The sequence below is a fragment of the Erythrolamprus reginae genome, unplaced genomic scaffold, assembly GCF_031021105.1.
Source record: "Erythrolamprus reginae isolate rEryReg1 unplaced genomic scaffold, rEryReg1.hap1 scaffold_130, whole genome shotgun sequence".
In the NCBI taxonomy this organism is placed as follows: domain Eukaryota; kingdom Metazoa; phylum Chordata; class Lepidosauria; order Squamata; family Dipsadidae; genus Erythrolamprus; species Erythrolamprus reginae.
This window is the reverse complement of record NW_027248546.1, coordinates 34,679-51,242: the sequence shown is the minus strand read 5'-3', so window position 1 is coordinate 51,242 and position 16,564 is coordinate 34,679. Positions and strand designations below refer to the sequence as shown.

Here is a 16,564-nt window from a genome sequence, read left to right as displayed (position 1 = left end):
GATAACAAGTTTGTTGACTTTGTTGTTCTGTGTCTTGTTTCTGTTTTAAAATTCAATAAAAATGTTTAAAAAAGGAAAAGACATAAAAAGCGGGGGAGGGCAAGAGCCCCCTGGCTGCCACACGTGACCCTCCGGGATGGAACGGCCACGCTTTCCCCCCAGCCCCCCCCCCCAGGTGACCGCAGAGACAAGCGGCTCCGCTCCCGCAGTGGCCGGGGCAGTTGGGGGAGCAGGAGCCGCTTTGTTTCGGCCTGCAACATCTGGGGCGAAGCAGCAGGGACCCAGGCTGTCCGGCCGCTCCACGAACGGGGCAGCAGCCCGGCAGATGTCACGGGCCTCGCTCTGACAGGCTCTTTCCCGGCTGCTCCACGGCTCAGGGCGGCTCTCCAGATGCGCCGCGCGCCGGTGCCGAGGCCCAACCTCTGGCGGGCGGCCCGGCCAGAGCGCCTCCATCCGCGGGGCCTCCCCGGGACCGGCCTCTCCGCCGCCTGCAGCCTGCCGGGGCCTCGGACAGCGCCGGTGATGGAGCGCCGCCGGACTGGGAACCGCTGAGCCTGGCCGCGCCTCCCGCCCCCGGGACGCCGAGCGCTGGCAGAGGCCGCCGCGGCAGCCGAGGAGTTAAGAGTCGCTCCGCCCGCCGCGGCTCCGCCTCCGACGGGCGGCCGCTGTCGGGCCGTGGAGCAGCCGAGCCCTCCGGAGGCCGAAGCCTGCGGCGTCCGGGGCGCAGCGCAGCCCGCCCGCGCCCCGCGCCCTTCCGCCCGCCCGCCCCGCGCCTGGCATGGAGCGGGAGAAGGCAGCGCGGCGGCCGGGGCTCTCGCTGCGGCTGGAGGAGGCCGAGGGCGCGGGGGAGGCGGCGGCGGGCCCGGGGGGCTGGCAGGCGGGTGGGCGGCTGCGGCCTTCCTCCTACCGGGCGCTGCGCAGCGCCGTCTCCACTCTGGCGCGCCTCGACGACTTCTACTGCGAGAAGATCGGCGCCGGCTTCTTCTCCGAGGTCTTCAAGGTGAGAGCCCCCGCCCGGAGGGAGGGAGGTAGCCAGGGAGGGAGGCGGGGAGGGCGGGCGGGCAGCGGAGGAGCGCCTCGTCCTCGCTCCGGCTGGGCCACCCCCACTTCCCCGGGGGCCGGAGGGGCCTCGGCGCGGTTGACGGCCGGGCGGCTCCGGAGCGGCCGGACTGGCGAAGGAGCTGTAGGCGGATCGCCAAAGTGCGGCGCCTTCCTTGCCTCGGCCGGGCTCCCGAACCCCGCGCTCCCTCTGCGCGCTGCGGGCGGGTGGCTGGGCCTGGCCCGGGGCTGGCAGCGGGGTGCTGGGTGGCCCCGGAAGGTCCCGCAGCCTTTTGGCTGAAGCCCCGGTTGGCTCCGCGGGTCAAGAGCCGCGACTCCCATCCAGCCCAGGCGGAGGCGGCGGGGGCTCCCTCTTTGGCGGGGCGCTGGGGAGGGTGGGGGGATTCCTGGCCCAGGCAGCCCCAGGCTCCCACCGGCGTTGACCCTTTGTGTCCCTTGTGAGGACTCTGGGGAGGCCCGGCTGGTCCTCTGCCCACGGGCCCGTGGCTCTCCTGCTCCAGGGCAGCCCCGTGGGAAGGGGTTGGGGGCCAAACGCCTTCCGCCTCCGCCCGGCCTCGGTTGGGGGCCACCCAGTTGCCCCCCCCCCCAGAGCTGCCGTGCTCCCCTTCTGCCCAGGACCCTCAAGTGACGCTGCCTGCCTGCCAGGGAGCGTCTCTGCCCCTCCGAGATCCTCTGGGCTCCCCCAGTTCTGAGGGGCTCGTTTCACCCTTTGGGCTTCGGCTGGGACAGGTGGTCTCGGTGTCGGCTGCTGATGTCCCCTTGGCCCCCTCCGGCCCTTTGCCCCCTGCCTGCGCCTCTGTCCACGTGCAGAGTTAACAAGAGGGACCTGCAGCCTGGGCAGCTGCTGAAGCCCTTGGCAGAGGTGAAGCCTTGGCCTCCAGCCAGCGGTGGGCAAAGGGCCAGCCAGCCAAAGTCCCCCGGCTTCACACAGGCCCCTGGAGAAGGTCTTGCAGTGTTCTGGGGTGGGGTCTGCTGAAGACACACACACACACACACACCGGTTTGGAGGTTGTCCTGCGTGGCACAGCCGCACTTGGTGGCATAGGGTACCCCAATGGCACCGGCCCTCTGGAACCAACTCCCCACGGAGATTAGAACTGCCCCTACTCTTCCTGCCTTCCGTAAACTTCTTAAAACCCACCTTTGCCGTAAGGCATGGGGGAATTGAAACATCTCCCCCTGGGCACGTTTAATTTATATATGGTATGCTTGTGTGTGTGTCTGTTAGTATGTGGGGTTTTTTAAATCTTTAAAATTTTAAATTGTTTGATTACTTATGATTTGTTTCTACATGTGGTGAGCCGCCCCGAGTCTTTGGAGAGGGGCGGCATACAAATCCAAGTAATAAATAAAATAATAAATGGCCAGAGGCCCAGGAGGGCTGTGAACAGGGCAGAGTCTGTGATGCCAGGAGGGGGAGGGGCTCTCCCTTAGATCAGTGATGGCAAACCTTTTTTTGGAAAGAGCCAACAGGTTCCGTAGGCCCGTTGGAGCATTTTTCACCCTCCGCAGGCCTCAGGAAGGCTCCAGAGTCTGTGGAGGGTGGAAAATAGGCCCAACAGGCCTACCAGAATGGCCCTTTCGGTCCGTTTTTCACCATACATGGGCTCTGGAGGCCTTCCCGAAGCCTGCGGAGGCCAAAAATCAGCTGGCTGTGTGCACAGGTGTGCTGAAGCTGACATAGGCAACGTGCCACCCACGGCAGGCGTGCCATGGGTTTGCCATCCATCACGGCCTCAGATTGACTGAGCTGAAGGCGGGGGGGGGGGGGCTGGGGGGTCAGGCCCTCTCAGCTGCTGGGGGGGCTGAGGGCAGGAGAGGGTGCCAGGACAGGCTGTGGCTTGGCCAGTTGGGCCACAAAAACTCTGGTGTCCAGGCAGGTTCTTCCCTCGCTTGGCTGGCCAGCCCTTCCAACTCTCCTGGGGGGGGAGGGGAGCTGCCTCTGCTCTGGAGCGGGGGGAGGGCAATGACTCCCAACTCAGGCCACGGCAGGAGAGCAGACAGAGGCAGCCCAAGACGGAAGCCTCCCTCCCTCCCTTTCTTCCTTCCTTCTTTCCTTCCTTCCTTCCTTCCTTCCTTCCTTCCTTCCTTCCTTCCTTCCTTCTTTCTTTCTTTCTTTCTTTCTTTCGAAGAGATCATGAAAGTCCAGACTGGCAGGTACTGATGCCAGTAATATACATTGAAGCCAAAGTTATGAATATTGATTGAAATGTGTCCCTGTGTCCTGCGTTGGGTGGTGTGAATACCTGACAGGTGGAGAAGACAGAAGCGTTTCTGGCTATGTGTGGGGGGTGGGGGGTTTACGTGTGGGGAAGGGAAGGAGGGAAGGGGCCACCTGCCCTCTTTGGGGACCAGGAGGCTTTGGCAGAAGACGGGCCAGGCCCCTTTGGGCCCTTGTGGCTGGGGAGGTGGGGAGTCATTTGGGGGGAGAGGGGGGCTCACTTTGATTCTCTGGGTTCCCTGGGGAGAATCGCCACCTGCTGGCTGCAGGGAGAAGTGCACCCAAGGAGGTCTGAAGGGTCAGAGGGCCCTTCTTGTGGGTCTGCCCCATCTCCCCTGGAAGGGGGCCTTCTCTGACCTCGGTCTCTTTTGTTGACAGAGCCTTTTGCTAGGCTTTGGGGGGGGGCTGGACTCTTTTGGGATGGTTTATATCTGAGTGGGGCCTTTCTTCAGGAGTCTCTGCTGGTCTCCTCCACCGCTTTGGCTTCCGCTCTGCTGGGCCTTGTTGTGGGCCCCCAAAGGGCTGAGCAGGCAGGCGCCTGGCCGACACTCCTGGGTGGGGGCTCTGTTGCCCTGGCTGGTGGAGAGCACAGGATGGAGGGGGGAGGTCTATCTCCCTCTGGAACGAGCCTTTCTGAATCCCCCCTCCCAGCCTGGAAATGGGTGGCTCTTCAGAGCAGGCAATAATAATAACAGCAGAGTTGGAAGGGACCTTGGAGGTCTTCTAGTCCAACCCCCTGATTAGGCAGGATGGTTATCCAGCATCTGCTTAAAAACTTCCAGTGTTGGAGCATTCACAATTTCTGGAGGCAGGCTGTTCCACTGGTTAATTGTTCTAACGGTCAGGAAATTTCTCCTTAGTTCTAAGTTGCTTCTCTCCTTGTTTAGTTTCCACCCATTGCTTCTTGTCCTGCTTTGGAGAACAGGTTGACTCCTTCTTCTGCTGCTGCTTTTGTGGGGAGAGGGGGCTCCCCCCTTCCTCCTTTGGGCAGCCCCTCCCTCTCCTGCCGCTGGGCAGGCCCCCAGATTGGGAGGTGGGTCGGGCTGCTCTGCCGGGCCCTCCCTGGGTCTCCCCTTAGCCTGGACCAGCTGGGTGCTGTTGCTAGGAGACGCCTTGCTGGGTCCTGGGCCACCAAGTGTCCGCTGCCCCTGAACTCAGCCGGGCTGGGCTGATGGGCCTTGGAGTCCCTTTGCCGCCATCAGCAGGTCCAGGGCGTGTGGCTTGGCTGGCTCTCTCGAGTCCACACCGCTCGGGCTTCTCCGTTAAGGCCCCGTGGTGGGTGGGTTCCATCTGTGAGGGGGGGGTCCGGCTAGGTTTTTCCTCGGGGGTTGGCACCCCTGCTTAGCCTGCATCCCACCCTGTCCGGTCAGTTTCTAGTTTAGGGCAACGTGTGACTGGGAAGCTGGGCTGGTGATGCCCAGGAGCCCAACTGTGAACCCCCTCCTGGGAGCTGTGGCAGGGGGGCCACCAGGAGAGCCCCAAACCTGCTGGGGCTCTGCTGCCATCGAACGGGTGCCGGGGTCTGGCAGCCTGCCGAGACCCCCGTGGGGGGAGGGACATGGTGGCCCCCCCTCTGGCTTCAGCCAGGGCCCCGGTGGAGGATGCCCTGCAGGATTAGCTGGGGAAGAGGCTTTCCTGGGGGGGAGGTTGGGGGGGCCATGGCGTTGAATGGGAGGGCCTGCAGTCTTGGTGAGAGGGGGTCTGTCGTATCAGTGTGGGGGGCACCAGGGCAGGGGCGGAGGGTTGGGCAGCCCCTCAAGGGTGGAAGCTGAGAGTTATGGGGCAGGGCTTCTGTGCTGGGGAGGGGCTGGCGCAGGGCAAGCATGGGGGGGGGGGGCTGAGCTTTGCCTCCTGGGATGCCGACAGCCGTGACTAGAGGGGGGGGCTTGAAGGGGCAGAGAGGCTCTTCAGGGGGGGCACCTTTCCCCCTGAGAGGCCTGGGGTCTCGGAGGAAGGGGTTTCCCCTGGGGGCGAGGGAGGGGCCACCGCTGAGCTTGGAACAGGGCAGTGGGGGTGGGGAGAAGAAGAAGAAGGAGAGGCCGAGGGGGGGTCTCTTGGAAGGGGGGTCACACAGCAGTGCCTGTGCTGGGCCAGGGTCTCTGTCCTTCCCATGGGACTCAGCCTGGCTCACAGCAGAAATTAAAAAAAATTAAAATACAATGATTAAAAGTCCCTTAAAACCCCAAATAACTCACTACAATCCTACGGTCAAACATCCCAGTCAAATCATATCTTGGCCGGAATAAGGTGTCAATCTCACAGCCCCCCAGGCCTATCAGCAGAGCCTGGTCTTTAGGGCCTTATGGAAAGCCAGCGGGGTGGGGGCAGGACGGACTCGGGGAGTAGTTGATTCCAAGGAGCCAGGGCCACCACAGAGAAGGCCCTTCCCTGCAGGCCTGCCAATCGACATTGCTTAGCGGTCAGGACGCGGAGAAGGGTGACCCCGTGGGCTCCAGTCGGTCGCCGGGAGGTGTCCGGCAGGAGACGGTCCCGTATTTAGTGTGGCCCTGAGCCATGTGACCAGCACCCGGATGCCTTGAGGGGGGTTGTGGGGTAGCCAGCATTCCCACTTCTGCCCACCAAAGCCCCCCCGGGTTTCATCTCACGCTCCCTCCCGCCCTGGCAAACGACCGGGCGACGGCTGTGGCTGTGGCAGCCCTTGTGGCGCTCTCAGCCTGCGGGTGGGGAGTCCATGAGCGTTGCAGGTCACAGCCTGCCCAGCTTCCCTCCCGATGGCCCTTTCGTGGGGTCCCCAATGGGACCAGAGAGGTCAGGGGACCTCATGGCTGCTGTGCTGCCACCCAAGAGGCCCTGCCAGCCTGTGTGGCACCAAGGGCCAATGTGGGTGGTGGGGCTGCTGCCCAGGCCCCCCCTCCATGGCATCTGCCTGTTTCCTTCCTTCTCCCTGCAGCTGAAGGCCAGGTTGACCCCCCCCCCAGGCCCAATAACAACAACAACAACAACAACAGAGCTGGAAGGGACCTTGGAGGTCTTCTAGTCCAACCCCCTCCTTGGGCAGGAGACCCTACACTAATTCAGACAGATGGTCATCCAGCATCTGCTTAAAAACTCTCAGTGTTGGAACATTCACAACTTCTGGAGGCAACATCTGTTCCACTGATCAACCGTTCTGACTGTCAGGAAATTCCTCCTTCGTTCCAAGTTGCTTCTCTCCTCGTTTAGTTCCCACCCATTGCTTCTTGTCCTGCCCTGGGGGGCTTTGGAGTTCTCTGTCTCCAAACTGCCCCCCCCCCCGGTGCCCCCTTTGGCTTCTCCCCACTGCAGCAGGCAGCGTCTCTGCCCTGGGCCTCCCACAGCCCCAGTGTGGGGGCACCTCTGAGGGGCTCCATCCAGTGCGGCGCCTCTTAAGGGCTTCGACCGCCCAACTGTGTCCGAGGGTCCCAGGACGGCTCTTGGACAGCCCTCCAGGCTGGGCTGCAAGGGCCACTTTCGAGATGGAGGGGCTGCCTTGGGCCTCTGCCCGGCCCCACTGCAACTGGGGAGGCCCCTGCGGAGGAGGCCCTGCGTGCAGCTCCCTCTCTGGGCACGGGAGCCCTTCGGCTACAGCCACCCAGCTTCCTGGCTAACTGGCCTGGGGGAGGGGGCTGTGGGTGGGAGGAGAATTGCGGGGTGGGGGGAGACCATTGGTGGGAGCGGCTGGGCCCTCCTCCCGGGCTTCCCCCTCCCCTTCCTGGGCCGAGAACAGGGCTTTCACTTCCTGTGGGGATGCTGGGAGGGGGTTGCGTTGTGTGGTGGCCGTTGTCGCTTGCCAGCAGTGCTTCAGGGCTGAGGGGGCTGCAGGGCCACCCTTGGGGGTTGGAGGGGGCCGTAGGGCCAGGCAGGGAGGGGGCTGCAAACTTTAAATGGACCCCCAGAAAGCCTTGTGGGGGGCAGTTGGAGGGCTGGGAGCAGCTTCTGTGCAGCGGAAGGCAACACCCCCCGCCCCCTTCCTGGCAGGCAGCACTTCTCCCTCCCGCTGTGGGTCTGGGCTGGGCCGGAGGGGAGCGGAGGGGGGAGGCAGCCAGGACGGCTGGGGGGCCAGGAAGGAGGAGGAGGGGGCCCCTGTCTTCTGTGCCTGCTGAGGGCAGAGGGGCTCCAGGGCTGGCAGGGGAGGTGTGGGGGGGTGCTGGCCTCCCTCCTGCAGAGCCCCCCCCGTTCCCTCCCCCCCGGAGCTCCGTCCCACAGGGGCAGCTCCCAGGCAGGCACGGACGGAGTCTGGGCCTCCCCTGCTGGCTCGGCTCCTCCTTGGGGCAGCCAGGGCTGGGGGGCAGAGGGCCGTGCCAGGCCGGGGGGGGGGGGTGTGGAGAGGGAGAGGCCTATGGGGGCCTGCGTAAGTGCACCACTGACCCTATGTGGTCCCCGTCCTTCTGCCCTGTTGTCCTCAGTTTCCTCTGCCGGCCTTGCGTATTATGTGTCTTTTGACTCAGAAATAAATAAACGAACAAATCAACAATAAAGGGTGTGTCCCCTGCGCCCCCCCCAAAGAGAAAGAGTCCACTTGGGGCCCCCCAGCAGGTGGCACAAACCAGGCCCCTCCCAGAATGGAGTGGGGGGGGGCAGGGGGGAGGAGCAGGCGCAGCTGAGGGGGAGGGGGAGGCATGGACTAAAAAGGGCAGGAATGGACGATGGCTGCAGAGCCCAGGAATGTGGGAGGGGGGGGAGAGGGAGAGAGGGAGGCTCCATTGGCGGGGGGGGGGGGTGTATAGGGGGAGGGGGCCGGGCCTCTCCGGGCAGCTGCCTTGCCCAGGGCACCAGGTCACTCTTTCTTGCTTTCCGGCTGGGCTGCCCAGCTCCAGAAACAGGAGGTATAAATAAATAAATTAAACCCCCCCCTCAACCTGGCAGCAGCTGGGGGGGCTGGGAATGGGGCTGGGGAGGAGGGGCTGGTGGGGGCACTTGGGCCCTCCACCTCCTCCTTCTTCCCCGTGGATGGCGTCCCTGGGGGAGGGGGCTTCTGGGTGCTGGCCTGCTTGCCCCCCCTTCCCCTGCCCTGGGAGCCCCAGATGGGGGGCTGGAAGCTGTTTGGAGGCACCCGGCCGAGCAGGGGGGGAAGTGGGGGGGTGGCAGGCTGGCTGGCACACTCCCCCTGTGCCCTCTGGGCTCGAAGCCCCCCGCCCCCGTCGCTCTCTTGGCTCTCAGACGGGGGGTGAAGGGGGGCAAAGGCCGTAAATCAATGAAAACACAGCTGCTGCTGGGCAATTTCCAGGGCAAATGGTCAATTATGCTAGAAAGGGAGGAAGGTCAGGAGAAACCATTGCCCGGGTGGGAGGGGTGGATTCTAGCCCCCCCCCCGTTCCCTTCCGCTCCCCCTCTTTGCCTTCACACTTGGCGCTTCCCGAGCTGCCTGGGGCCTCAGCAGATGTGAAGGGAGGGTCTCCCTAAATGGGCCAGAGGCAATTTGGGGGGGAGGGGCTGCAGCAAGACTGGGGGGGCAGGTATGATGACGTGATGTGTGTGTGGAAATTATTTATTATTATTATTATTATGTATTATTATTTATTAGATTTGTATGCTGCCCCTCTCCGCAGCCTCGGGGTGGCTCACAACAGTGATAAAAACAGCACATCATGACAAATCTAATAGTTAGAATCTAAAATAACAATAGTACATTTAAAAAGTCTAAAAGCAAGGAACCCCAATATAAAAGACGTGCAGCAGACAGTCGTATCCTGCACAAAGGCCACATGGGCAGCGGGAGATGGTGGTCACTTTTCCAGACTGCGAGTTGCGGAATTAAGTCCACAATGTCCTGTATTTTTGAGGTTAAAGGCCGTAGTCTGGTGGAGCCGCAGTTCCACCCCCCTCCTTGCTGTCCACCGGAACCGGCAATAGCACCTGCTGCTGTTCCAGCCCCCTCTGAGCCTCTGGCCCCCAACCATCTGGGTCCTCCTTTGACCCCCCTCAACCTGGAGCTGGTGGCGAGATTTGAACTGCCGAACTGCAGATCTAGCAGTCAGCTGGAGTAACTCTGTGCCCCCCGACCCTTTGGCTGAACTCTTTGAGAGCCGACTCCCCAATCGTGGCCCCTGAGGGGCCCTGGGGCCAGCGGTTGGGACCCCCTGGGGGAGGGGCCGTTGGTGGGGGGGTCGATCTCAGGCAGCTGCAGAGCTTTGGGTCTCTTGGGATGCCAGCGGGGTTTGTAGCTCTGCTTGGACTTCGGTTCCCATGATTCCCGGCCTAGGGACAGGCGGTGTGCGTGGCCCTTGGAGGGGGGACAGCCTGCCGAGCTCTGAGCGTGGACTGCCGGCCACTCAGGAGCCGTCCAGTGGGGCTTCCGCCCTGGGCCAGCCGTGGGGCAGGTGGGGCTGGGTGGGAGGGGGCGCTGCCTGAGTGACGGCTGTCTGTCCCCCCAGGTGAGGCACCGCCAGTCGGGACAGGTGTTGGTGCTGAAGATGAACAAGCTGACCAGCAACCGAGGGAACATGTTGCGCGAGGTGCAGCTGATGAACCGGCTCTGCCACCCCAACATCCTCCGGTAAGGGGGGGGGCTCGGGGCCCCTGCCTGGAAGAACAGGGTCTGCTGGGGGGAGGAGGGCTGGGCGGAGGTATTCAGGGGCCCACTGGGAGCTCAGGCGCAGAGCAGCCCCTGGGGGTGAGGTTGGGGGGTGGGCTGAGCATGGCACCCGGTGTCCAGGGCAGAGCAGGGGGCGGTCCTGCTCCTTTTCCCCCCCAGGATACTGGTGACGACAGAGGGGGACAATGGGGGGGGGTCTTTGGGGCCCTCAGCGGGGGTCTCACTGCCGGTGGCCCCTCTGCTTTCCCTCTGCCAGGTTCATGGGGGTCTGTGTCCACCAGGGCCAGCTGCACGCTCTGACGGAGGTGAGTGCTGGGGGTCGAGGGTCCGCTGAGGGCCTAGCTCTCCTGGGGGACCGAGGGCCCCACTGCCGGCTCCTCTCTCTCCCCCTGCAGTACATCAACGGGGGCAACTTGGAGCAGCTGCTCGACAGCCCCTCCCCCCTGCCCTGGGGGGTCCGGCTCAAGCTGGCCCTGGACATCGCCCGGGGGCTCTGCTACCTGCACAGCAAGGGCCTCTTCCACCGGGACCTGACCTCCAAGGTGCGCCCCCCCCCGTGCCTCCCCCCCCGTGCCCGGGGGCAGAAAGAGGGGCTCCTGCTGTGGGTCCTCCCCACAAGGCCCGGACCCCCCCTTTCCTTTTCCAGAGAAGGGGGAGCAGAGCCTCTTGGCCCCCTGCAAAGCCATTTGCTCTGGTGCCCCTCCCCCCACAAACCCTCTCCTTAGTCCCTGCGTGTGTGGGGGGTGGGGGGGTCATTCCCCTTCTTGGAAGCTGCCCCTCAAATTTCCCCCTCTGCCCCCCCCCCAGAACTGCCTGGTCAGGTGTGAGGAGACCGGCTACATGGCTGTGGTGGGGGACTTTGGCCTGGCCGAGAAGATCCCCACGTACAGGTGAGCCCGGAGGATGCTGCTGCGTGCCCCCCCCAGCCCTCCCCGTGGGGCTCTGCCTCTACTCAGCCTTTCCTCCCCCTTGCAGCGAGGGGGCCGAGCAGGAGCCGCTGGCGGTGGTGGGCTCCCCGTACTGGATGGCCCCCGAGGTCCTGCGTGGGGAGCTATACAATGAGAAGGTGAGCCCCCCCACCGGGAGGGGTCAGAAGGGGAGGGGGGAGAACGGGGAGGATGCCTGCTTGCCCCCTTCCTGCCCCCTCGGGCCCTCCAGCGCCCCCTCCCCACTCTGCTCCCACAGGCGGATGTCTTTGCCTACGGCATCATCCTCTGCGAGGTCATCGCGCGAGTGCCGGCCGACCCCGACTACCTGCCTCGCACAGAGGTAAGCCCCCCCTCCCTCTGCAGCCCCAGCAGGAGGGGGGCTGGCGGGCCCCTGGGGAGAGCTTCATGGGGGGGCGGGGGGGCTCCTCCAAGCAGGGGCTGAGCTCTGTGGGGGCAGCTGATCGATTCCAAGGAGGGGGGGCAGGTGGGGGCGCAGGTGTGAATTAACACAGCCGTGGGGCAACCCGCGTATCACACGCAGTTAAATCAGTCAGAACATCTGCAAAACTGTTGACTCGCTTGTTCAGCTCACAAAGCAGTAAGAGCCGACAATAACCAGAGAGAGAGAGAGACAGACAGGCCCAGACAGAGAGACGCCTCTGGCTCCCTCTTGTGGCTAACTGCAACACTCTTAAAGCTATAGTGTTATACAGTCATACCTCGTCTTACGAACCTAATTGGTTCCCGGAGGGGGGTTTGTAAGACGAAAAGTTTGTAAGACGAAACATTGTTTCCCATAGAAAACAATTTAAAATCAATTAATACATGCAACCAAAAAAAAACCCCCCTGCAAAACACTGCCCCCGGCCGGCTGTCACCCTTTGAAACAGCCGGGGGGCTTCCCAGCGCCCTCCCGAACCCGAACGCCAAACCTGAACTTCCGGGTTTGGGGTTCGGGAGGCCTCCGACAAGCCCTCCGGCTGTTTTAAAAGATGACAGCTGGGTGGCGGGGCTTCTCAGTGGCCTCCCGAACCCGAACTTTTGCCAAACCTGTGGCTTCGGGGTTCAGGAGGCCGCCGAGAAGCCCACCCGCCCAGCTGTCACCTTTTGAAACAGCCGGGGGGCTTCTCAGCGGCCTCCCGAACACTGAACCCGGAAGTTTGGGTTTGGCGTTCAGGTTCAGGAGGACGCTGAGAACACCCCCCCCCCCGGTTGTTTCAAAAAGCGACAGCCGGGCGGTGGGGCTTCTCGGCGGCAGAGGCGGCGGGTTCGTAAGAAGGAAAAAGTTTGTAAGAAGAGGCAAAAAATTTCTGGACCCCGGGTTCGTATCTCGGGTTGTTCGTAAGACGAGGGGTTCGTATCACGAGGTATCACTGTAATTCATTTAAACGAACATTGATAGTTTGTTGATATATTGCCAAGCCCAGCAGTTATGTAGAGTCCTAACAGATGTGGCTGCCATTGGGTGAGTCCAGGCAGTGTGGCCCCTGGCTCCCTGGTCCTGCTTTCCACAGAGCATCTTTGGGGAGGGGTCTTCCTCAGCCCCTCCCTCCCTCCCCCCTTCCTCTCCTCAGGACTTTGGCCTTGACGTGGCTGCCTTCTGCAACCTGGTGGGAGCCGACTGTCCAGCAGCTTTTCTCCACCTGGCCTTCCACTCCTGCAAGGTGGGTCCTGGCGCCCCCCAAGGAAGGGGGAGGGGCTGGAACCAGGGTAAGAGAAGAGCCCCAAGGGGACCCTCACGCCCAGCAGCTCCCTGCAAAGCGGCCCATCCCCACCTGGGCAGCTGGGAGGGCCCTCCGGCCTTCCTGGATGATGCTGCTGAGTGTGTCTGTGTGTGTGTTGGGGCTACTCAACTGCAGAGAGCAGGCTGAACTGTATGGGGGTGGGGCCTCTCTTGGGGGGGGTCTTTCATAAGGAGGGGAGGTCCGCTCTGCCCCACCGGGAAAGGCCAAAGAGGGACCATGGGGGCCACAGGCCCAGGGGCACCAGAGAGAGACGCAGAGGCCTGCAGCTTCCCACATGCCCCAAAAGAGATGAGCCCCCTTCTTCTGTCCCCAGATGGAGCCCACCGCCCGGCCCTCCTTCCTGGAGATCGTCCAGCGCCTGGAGGCCATGCTGCTGATGGCAGGAGACCCCGGCCTGGCCCTGCCGAATCAAGAGAGGACGTCCCTCCCAGCCAACCCGGCAGCTGCGCTGAACGGTATCCCCTCTCGGGAGAGGGAGGGGGTGGGCAAGGGGTGGAGAGGCTGATCCCCCCCCTGGAAGTATGGTTTTCCACGGGAGATTGCAGGGACCGTCTTGGGTGCTGGGAAGGGGCGAAGGGGGGCAGGAGGGGAATGGGCAGCCTTGGAAGGCATTGCACGCTTGGGGGCAGAGTTGGGGGCAGAGGACGGCTTTCTTCCTGGGCCTCTGGGCCACTGGGGGAGGGGAGGGACGTGCCGGGTTTTCCACGTCTGCCACGGAAGTTCCCTCCCAGCCCTTTGGAACAGCGGCAGCTGAGCGGCTTTCTGGCTTTTGTGGCATGCAGGGCGACTCTGAGATGCCCTGCTCAGATGCCTCCAATGCGCGGCCCCACCCTCCCTTCCTTTTGCAGGTCAAGCAGCCAAGCCGCTCTCCTTCCCCAGCACTCCCTCCGGCCGGCTTGGCCAGCGGCTCTTGACCGCGGAACAGCCCCTCTCGCGCAGCCAGTCGGACGTGTTCCGCACTCGGTCGCCCGCCTTGCCCCATGCCCACGACACTCCGCAGCGCGTCAACCCCTTTTCCCAGCGCCAGGACCTCCAGGGGGGCAGGATCAAGCTCTTTGACACGCCCAGCAAGTCCCTGATCTCCCTGACCTTCGACCTGCCGCCCCCCTCGCCTCTGCCGCCAGGCACCCCCATCACGCCGGAGCCGACCGTGGAGATGCAGTGCAACTTTGCTGAGCCCGTGGCTATCGTGCGCAGGTGCCGCTCGCTGCCGGCCTCCCCGGAGCTGCCTCGCCGGGAGCAGCCGCCCCACCGCCCCCTCCTGTTCCTGGACCAGACACCCCCTAAGCCGCCTGCTTCCCCGGTCAGCGAACAGATGGACTGCAGCCCAGACAGCCCTGCCCCGGCCCCGGTCCCCGCCGGCCCAGCGACAGCCCCTTTGACCAATGGCAGCTTCATCAGTACGGCCGTGTCAGCGTCCCGGCCGTGGCCCCCCAACGGACTGCTCTTGAACAACAACAGCAAGCCCCACAGCTGGGGCGGGGCCTTCTCGGAGCTGAGCGTGCCGCCCGCGGTGGAGGGAGCGTCAACGGAGCACCCGGGCTCGGCCCTGCCCCTCTCCCCCTCCGGCAGCAGCATTGGCGGGGTGATGGAGCAGGAGGAGGTGCTGTCCTGCCCCGCCTGCTGCCTGGGGCCCTTCAGCTTCAGCTTCGCCTCGGTCTGCCACCGGCCGGCCGCCAGCACCCCCCGCTACCAGAACCTGAACTGCGAGGCCAAGAGCCTGCAGTGCCCGGAGAGGCACCCGCAGCGCTGCAAGGGCCTGGCGCCAGGCCTGAAGTTGCCGGAAGCCCAGTCCTGAGGAGGCCGGCCCTGCACTCGAGGAGCACTTCGGGCCCGCTTGGACGTCCTGGCCGCCCTTCCAACCCCCAGTGAGTCAAGAGGGGCCTCGGAGCGGCATTGCACCCTTGGGGCAGGCTGGCACGGGGCTCCCAGCAGGAGGCAGGAGGGAGCTGTCCAGTGCCCGGCCCGGGCTCTGCGCGATCAGGGGGCTGCTGCTGTTGCTGCTCTCGGCTGCCCCCTGCCTGGCCCCATCGTAGTGCTGGGGGGGAGCGCTCGCCTCCTGACCAGGGCTAGGTGCCTGGGAGAAGAGCGGCCGGAGGAGGCGGGGCTGGAGCGAAGGGAATTTGGGCTGCCCCTGCGAGGCTGGCCAAGGGAGGCCCCGTTCCTTCTGCTGCGCTGGGGGGGGGCACTTGCACAGCCTGGGCCCAGTGCCGCGTGGGGTGTGTCGTCGGAGGGATGGGTCAGGCAGATAAATAACTCCCGGGCCCTCCCCTCCCGCCCTGCGCAGGGCTGGTCCGGGGTGGGTCAGCCGTGCGTCTTGACCCTTCCCTCTCTGGCCCCAGGGGAGAAGAGAAGGCAGCTGCGTTTTTAATAATACTTGGAAATACTTGTTAATATATTCAGCTTATTTAATGTGTTGAAAAAAAATAAAACCTGATGACAGACACACGGACACCCGTCCCGGCCTGGGTGGTCTTTGCCGAGGAGACGAGAATTGGTGGGAGGGGCCGTCTCTGTCTGGGGCTGGGCCCCCAAAGTTCTTGGCCTGGATCCTCTGGGTTGCTGGGTGGAAAAGGGCCGCAGGGACGGCCAAACGGAGGGAGCGGCTACAGCATGGGACGGTTGACGCCAAAGGAGGAAATTGTGCATCATTTGGTGTGACCGGCAACTTGTGGACTGGGGGACACACACACCAAAGGGGGAAGAAAGAATGGAAAGGAATTAGATGGTGGGAAAGTAGCTGAAGTACGAGCCACAGGTGGACAGGTGAGGGAGTTCGTGTGGTGTAACGTGGAGGGCTGGGAGGGCTGATGGCTCTCTCCTCCAGGGGGCGCCCTGCAAAGTGCAGGCCGGCATGGGTCACTCTCTCCAACCTCAGCCTTGTGTGTGTGTGTGTGGTGGCAGAGAGGGAGGAGCTGCAGCTGACCGCTTGGGGGCCAGCACGAGGGAGGCCTGGGAAGCAGAAGTTGAGGGCTGGGCCGGGGGTGGGGGGCAAAGGGAAATAGGGAGACGCAGAGGCCGCTGCTGCTGCTGACCCCCAGCCAGCCCTCAGAAGCGATGCGCATAGCCTGGGGGGGAGGGTTGTGCAGATGTTCTGGGGTTTCCCTCTGGGCCTTCTCGCTCACAGCCCCAGAGAAGAGCCACAGGCCACTTCAGGTTGAAACAGTGGGAGTGACCACAGAGGGGGTCTCTCTCTCTCTCACACACACACACACACTCTTGTCCCCACCCTTCCAAACTCGGCTGCCAGGCGCAGAGACGTCGGCCCCTGAAGGAGGCTCAGAGAACGCGGAGGGGGGGGAGGGGGGACCACTTTTATCCTCCCAAATGTTGGTTTTGTTCATTGAGAAGGTGATTGACAAGTTGCAGCTTTCCATAGGATTGGGGGAGGGGGCTGCAGGTGCTCAGGCCCAACCCCTTCTTGTCGTCTCCAGGGGGCCTAGTTTGCCTTAAGGGCCGAGTCCTCCCCATCTCCCCGTGGGAGGGGCCCCTGGGAGGAGGGGGAGGCCGTGGCCCCCCCTGTTGACGCACCTACTTCCTCCCCAGGCGGGGCAGCTCCTGCCGGCATCTTCCATGGGCCCCCGATTTAGCAGGAGGAGGGACCCCGAAAGAATTGGGAGCCAGGGGGGGCAGCGGTGTGGACCCTTGTCCCTGGGGTGGTCTCTCTGCTTGGATTGGGCCTTTTCCCCCTCGAGGGGGCAGCAGTGCTGGGAAGCCCCATGTGATGACAAAAGGGGTGGGGGGCCCAGCATAGGGTGGGACTCTGGGGTTTCTGACCCCATGGCTCTCTTTCACCCCCCACCCCCACCCCCCTGTTCAGGTCCCCTGTGAGCGCTGCCCCCCAGCTGCCTTGCGCTACTCGGGGTGGCCGCCCAGCTGGCACTCACAGGCTCAGGGTCTTGGGGGACTTTAACGCCCCGTCACCCGGCGAGTCCTGGGAGGGGGCACAGGAGTTCATGGCTTCCATGACAACCAGGGACCTGACCGGGGTAGTGCAGGGTCCGACTCACGAGGGGGAGGGGGGACACACCCTTGACTTGGTGTTTCTCTGGGGCACTGGGGTCACGATCTGGGGTTAAGGGGTGTAGACAGCTCG

The 16,564-nt window shown here is 63.8% G+C and overlaps 1 protein-coding gene across 2 annotated transcripts; it reads left to right on the top strand.

The window, feature by feature from the left end:
• The first annotated feature begins 758 nt into the window (after positions 1-758).
• LOC139155907 (dual specificity testis-specific protein kinase 1-like) lies at positions 759-14,920 on the top strand. 2 transcript variants are annotated; one of them, XM_070731275.1, is made up of 10 exons: positions 759-1,000; positions 9,634-9,755; positions 10,051-10,099; positions 10,190-10,336; positions 10,602-10,684; positions 10,770-10,860; positions 10,980-11,063; positions 12,298-12,387; positions 12,782-12,923; positions 13,317-14,920. In XM_070731275.1, the coding sequence occupies exons 1-10, from the start codon at positions 779-781 to the stop codon at positions 14,264-14,266; spliced, it is 1,980 nt and encodes a 659-aa protein (XP_070587376.1). In that variant the 5' UTR covers positions 759-778; the 3' UTR covers positions 14,267-14,920. The 2 variants fall into 2 exon arrangements, with proteins under 2 accessions (XP_070587376.1, XP_070587377.1); XM_070731276.1 differs by lacking the exon at positions 10,980-11,063.
• The last annotated feature ends 1,644 nt before the right edge of the window (positions 14,921-16,564 follow it).

Bases quoted from the DNA above. Each gene is read 5' to 3' on its own strand.
- LOC139155907 (XM_070731275.1), top strand. From the start codon at position 779: ATGGAGCGGGAGAAGGCAGCGCGGCGGCCGGGGCTCTCGCTGCGGCTG. The intron at 1,001-9,633 runs GTGAGAGCCCCC...CTGTCCCCCCAG, and splicing joins TCTTCTCCGAGGTCTTCAAG to GTGAGGCACCGCCAGTCGGG. The intron at 10,861-10,979 runs GTGAGCCCCCCC...CTGCTCCCACAG, and splicing joins GGGAGCTATACAATGAGAAG to GCGGATGTCTTTGCCTACGG.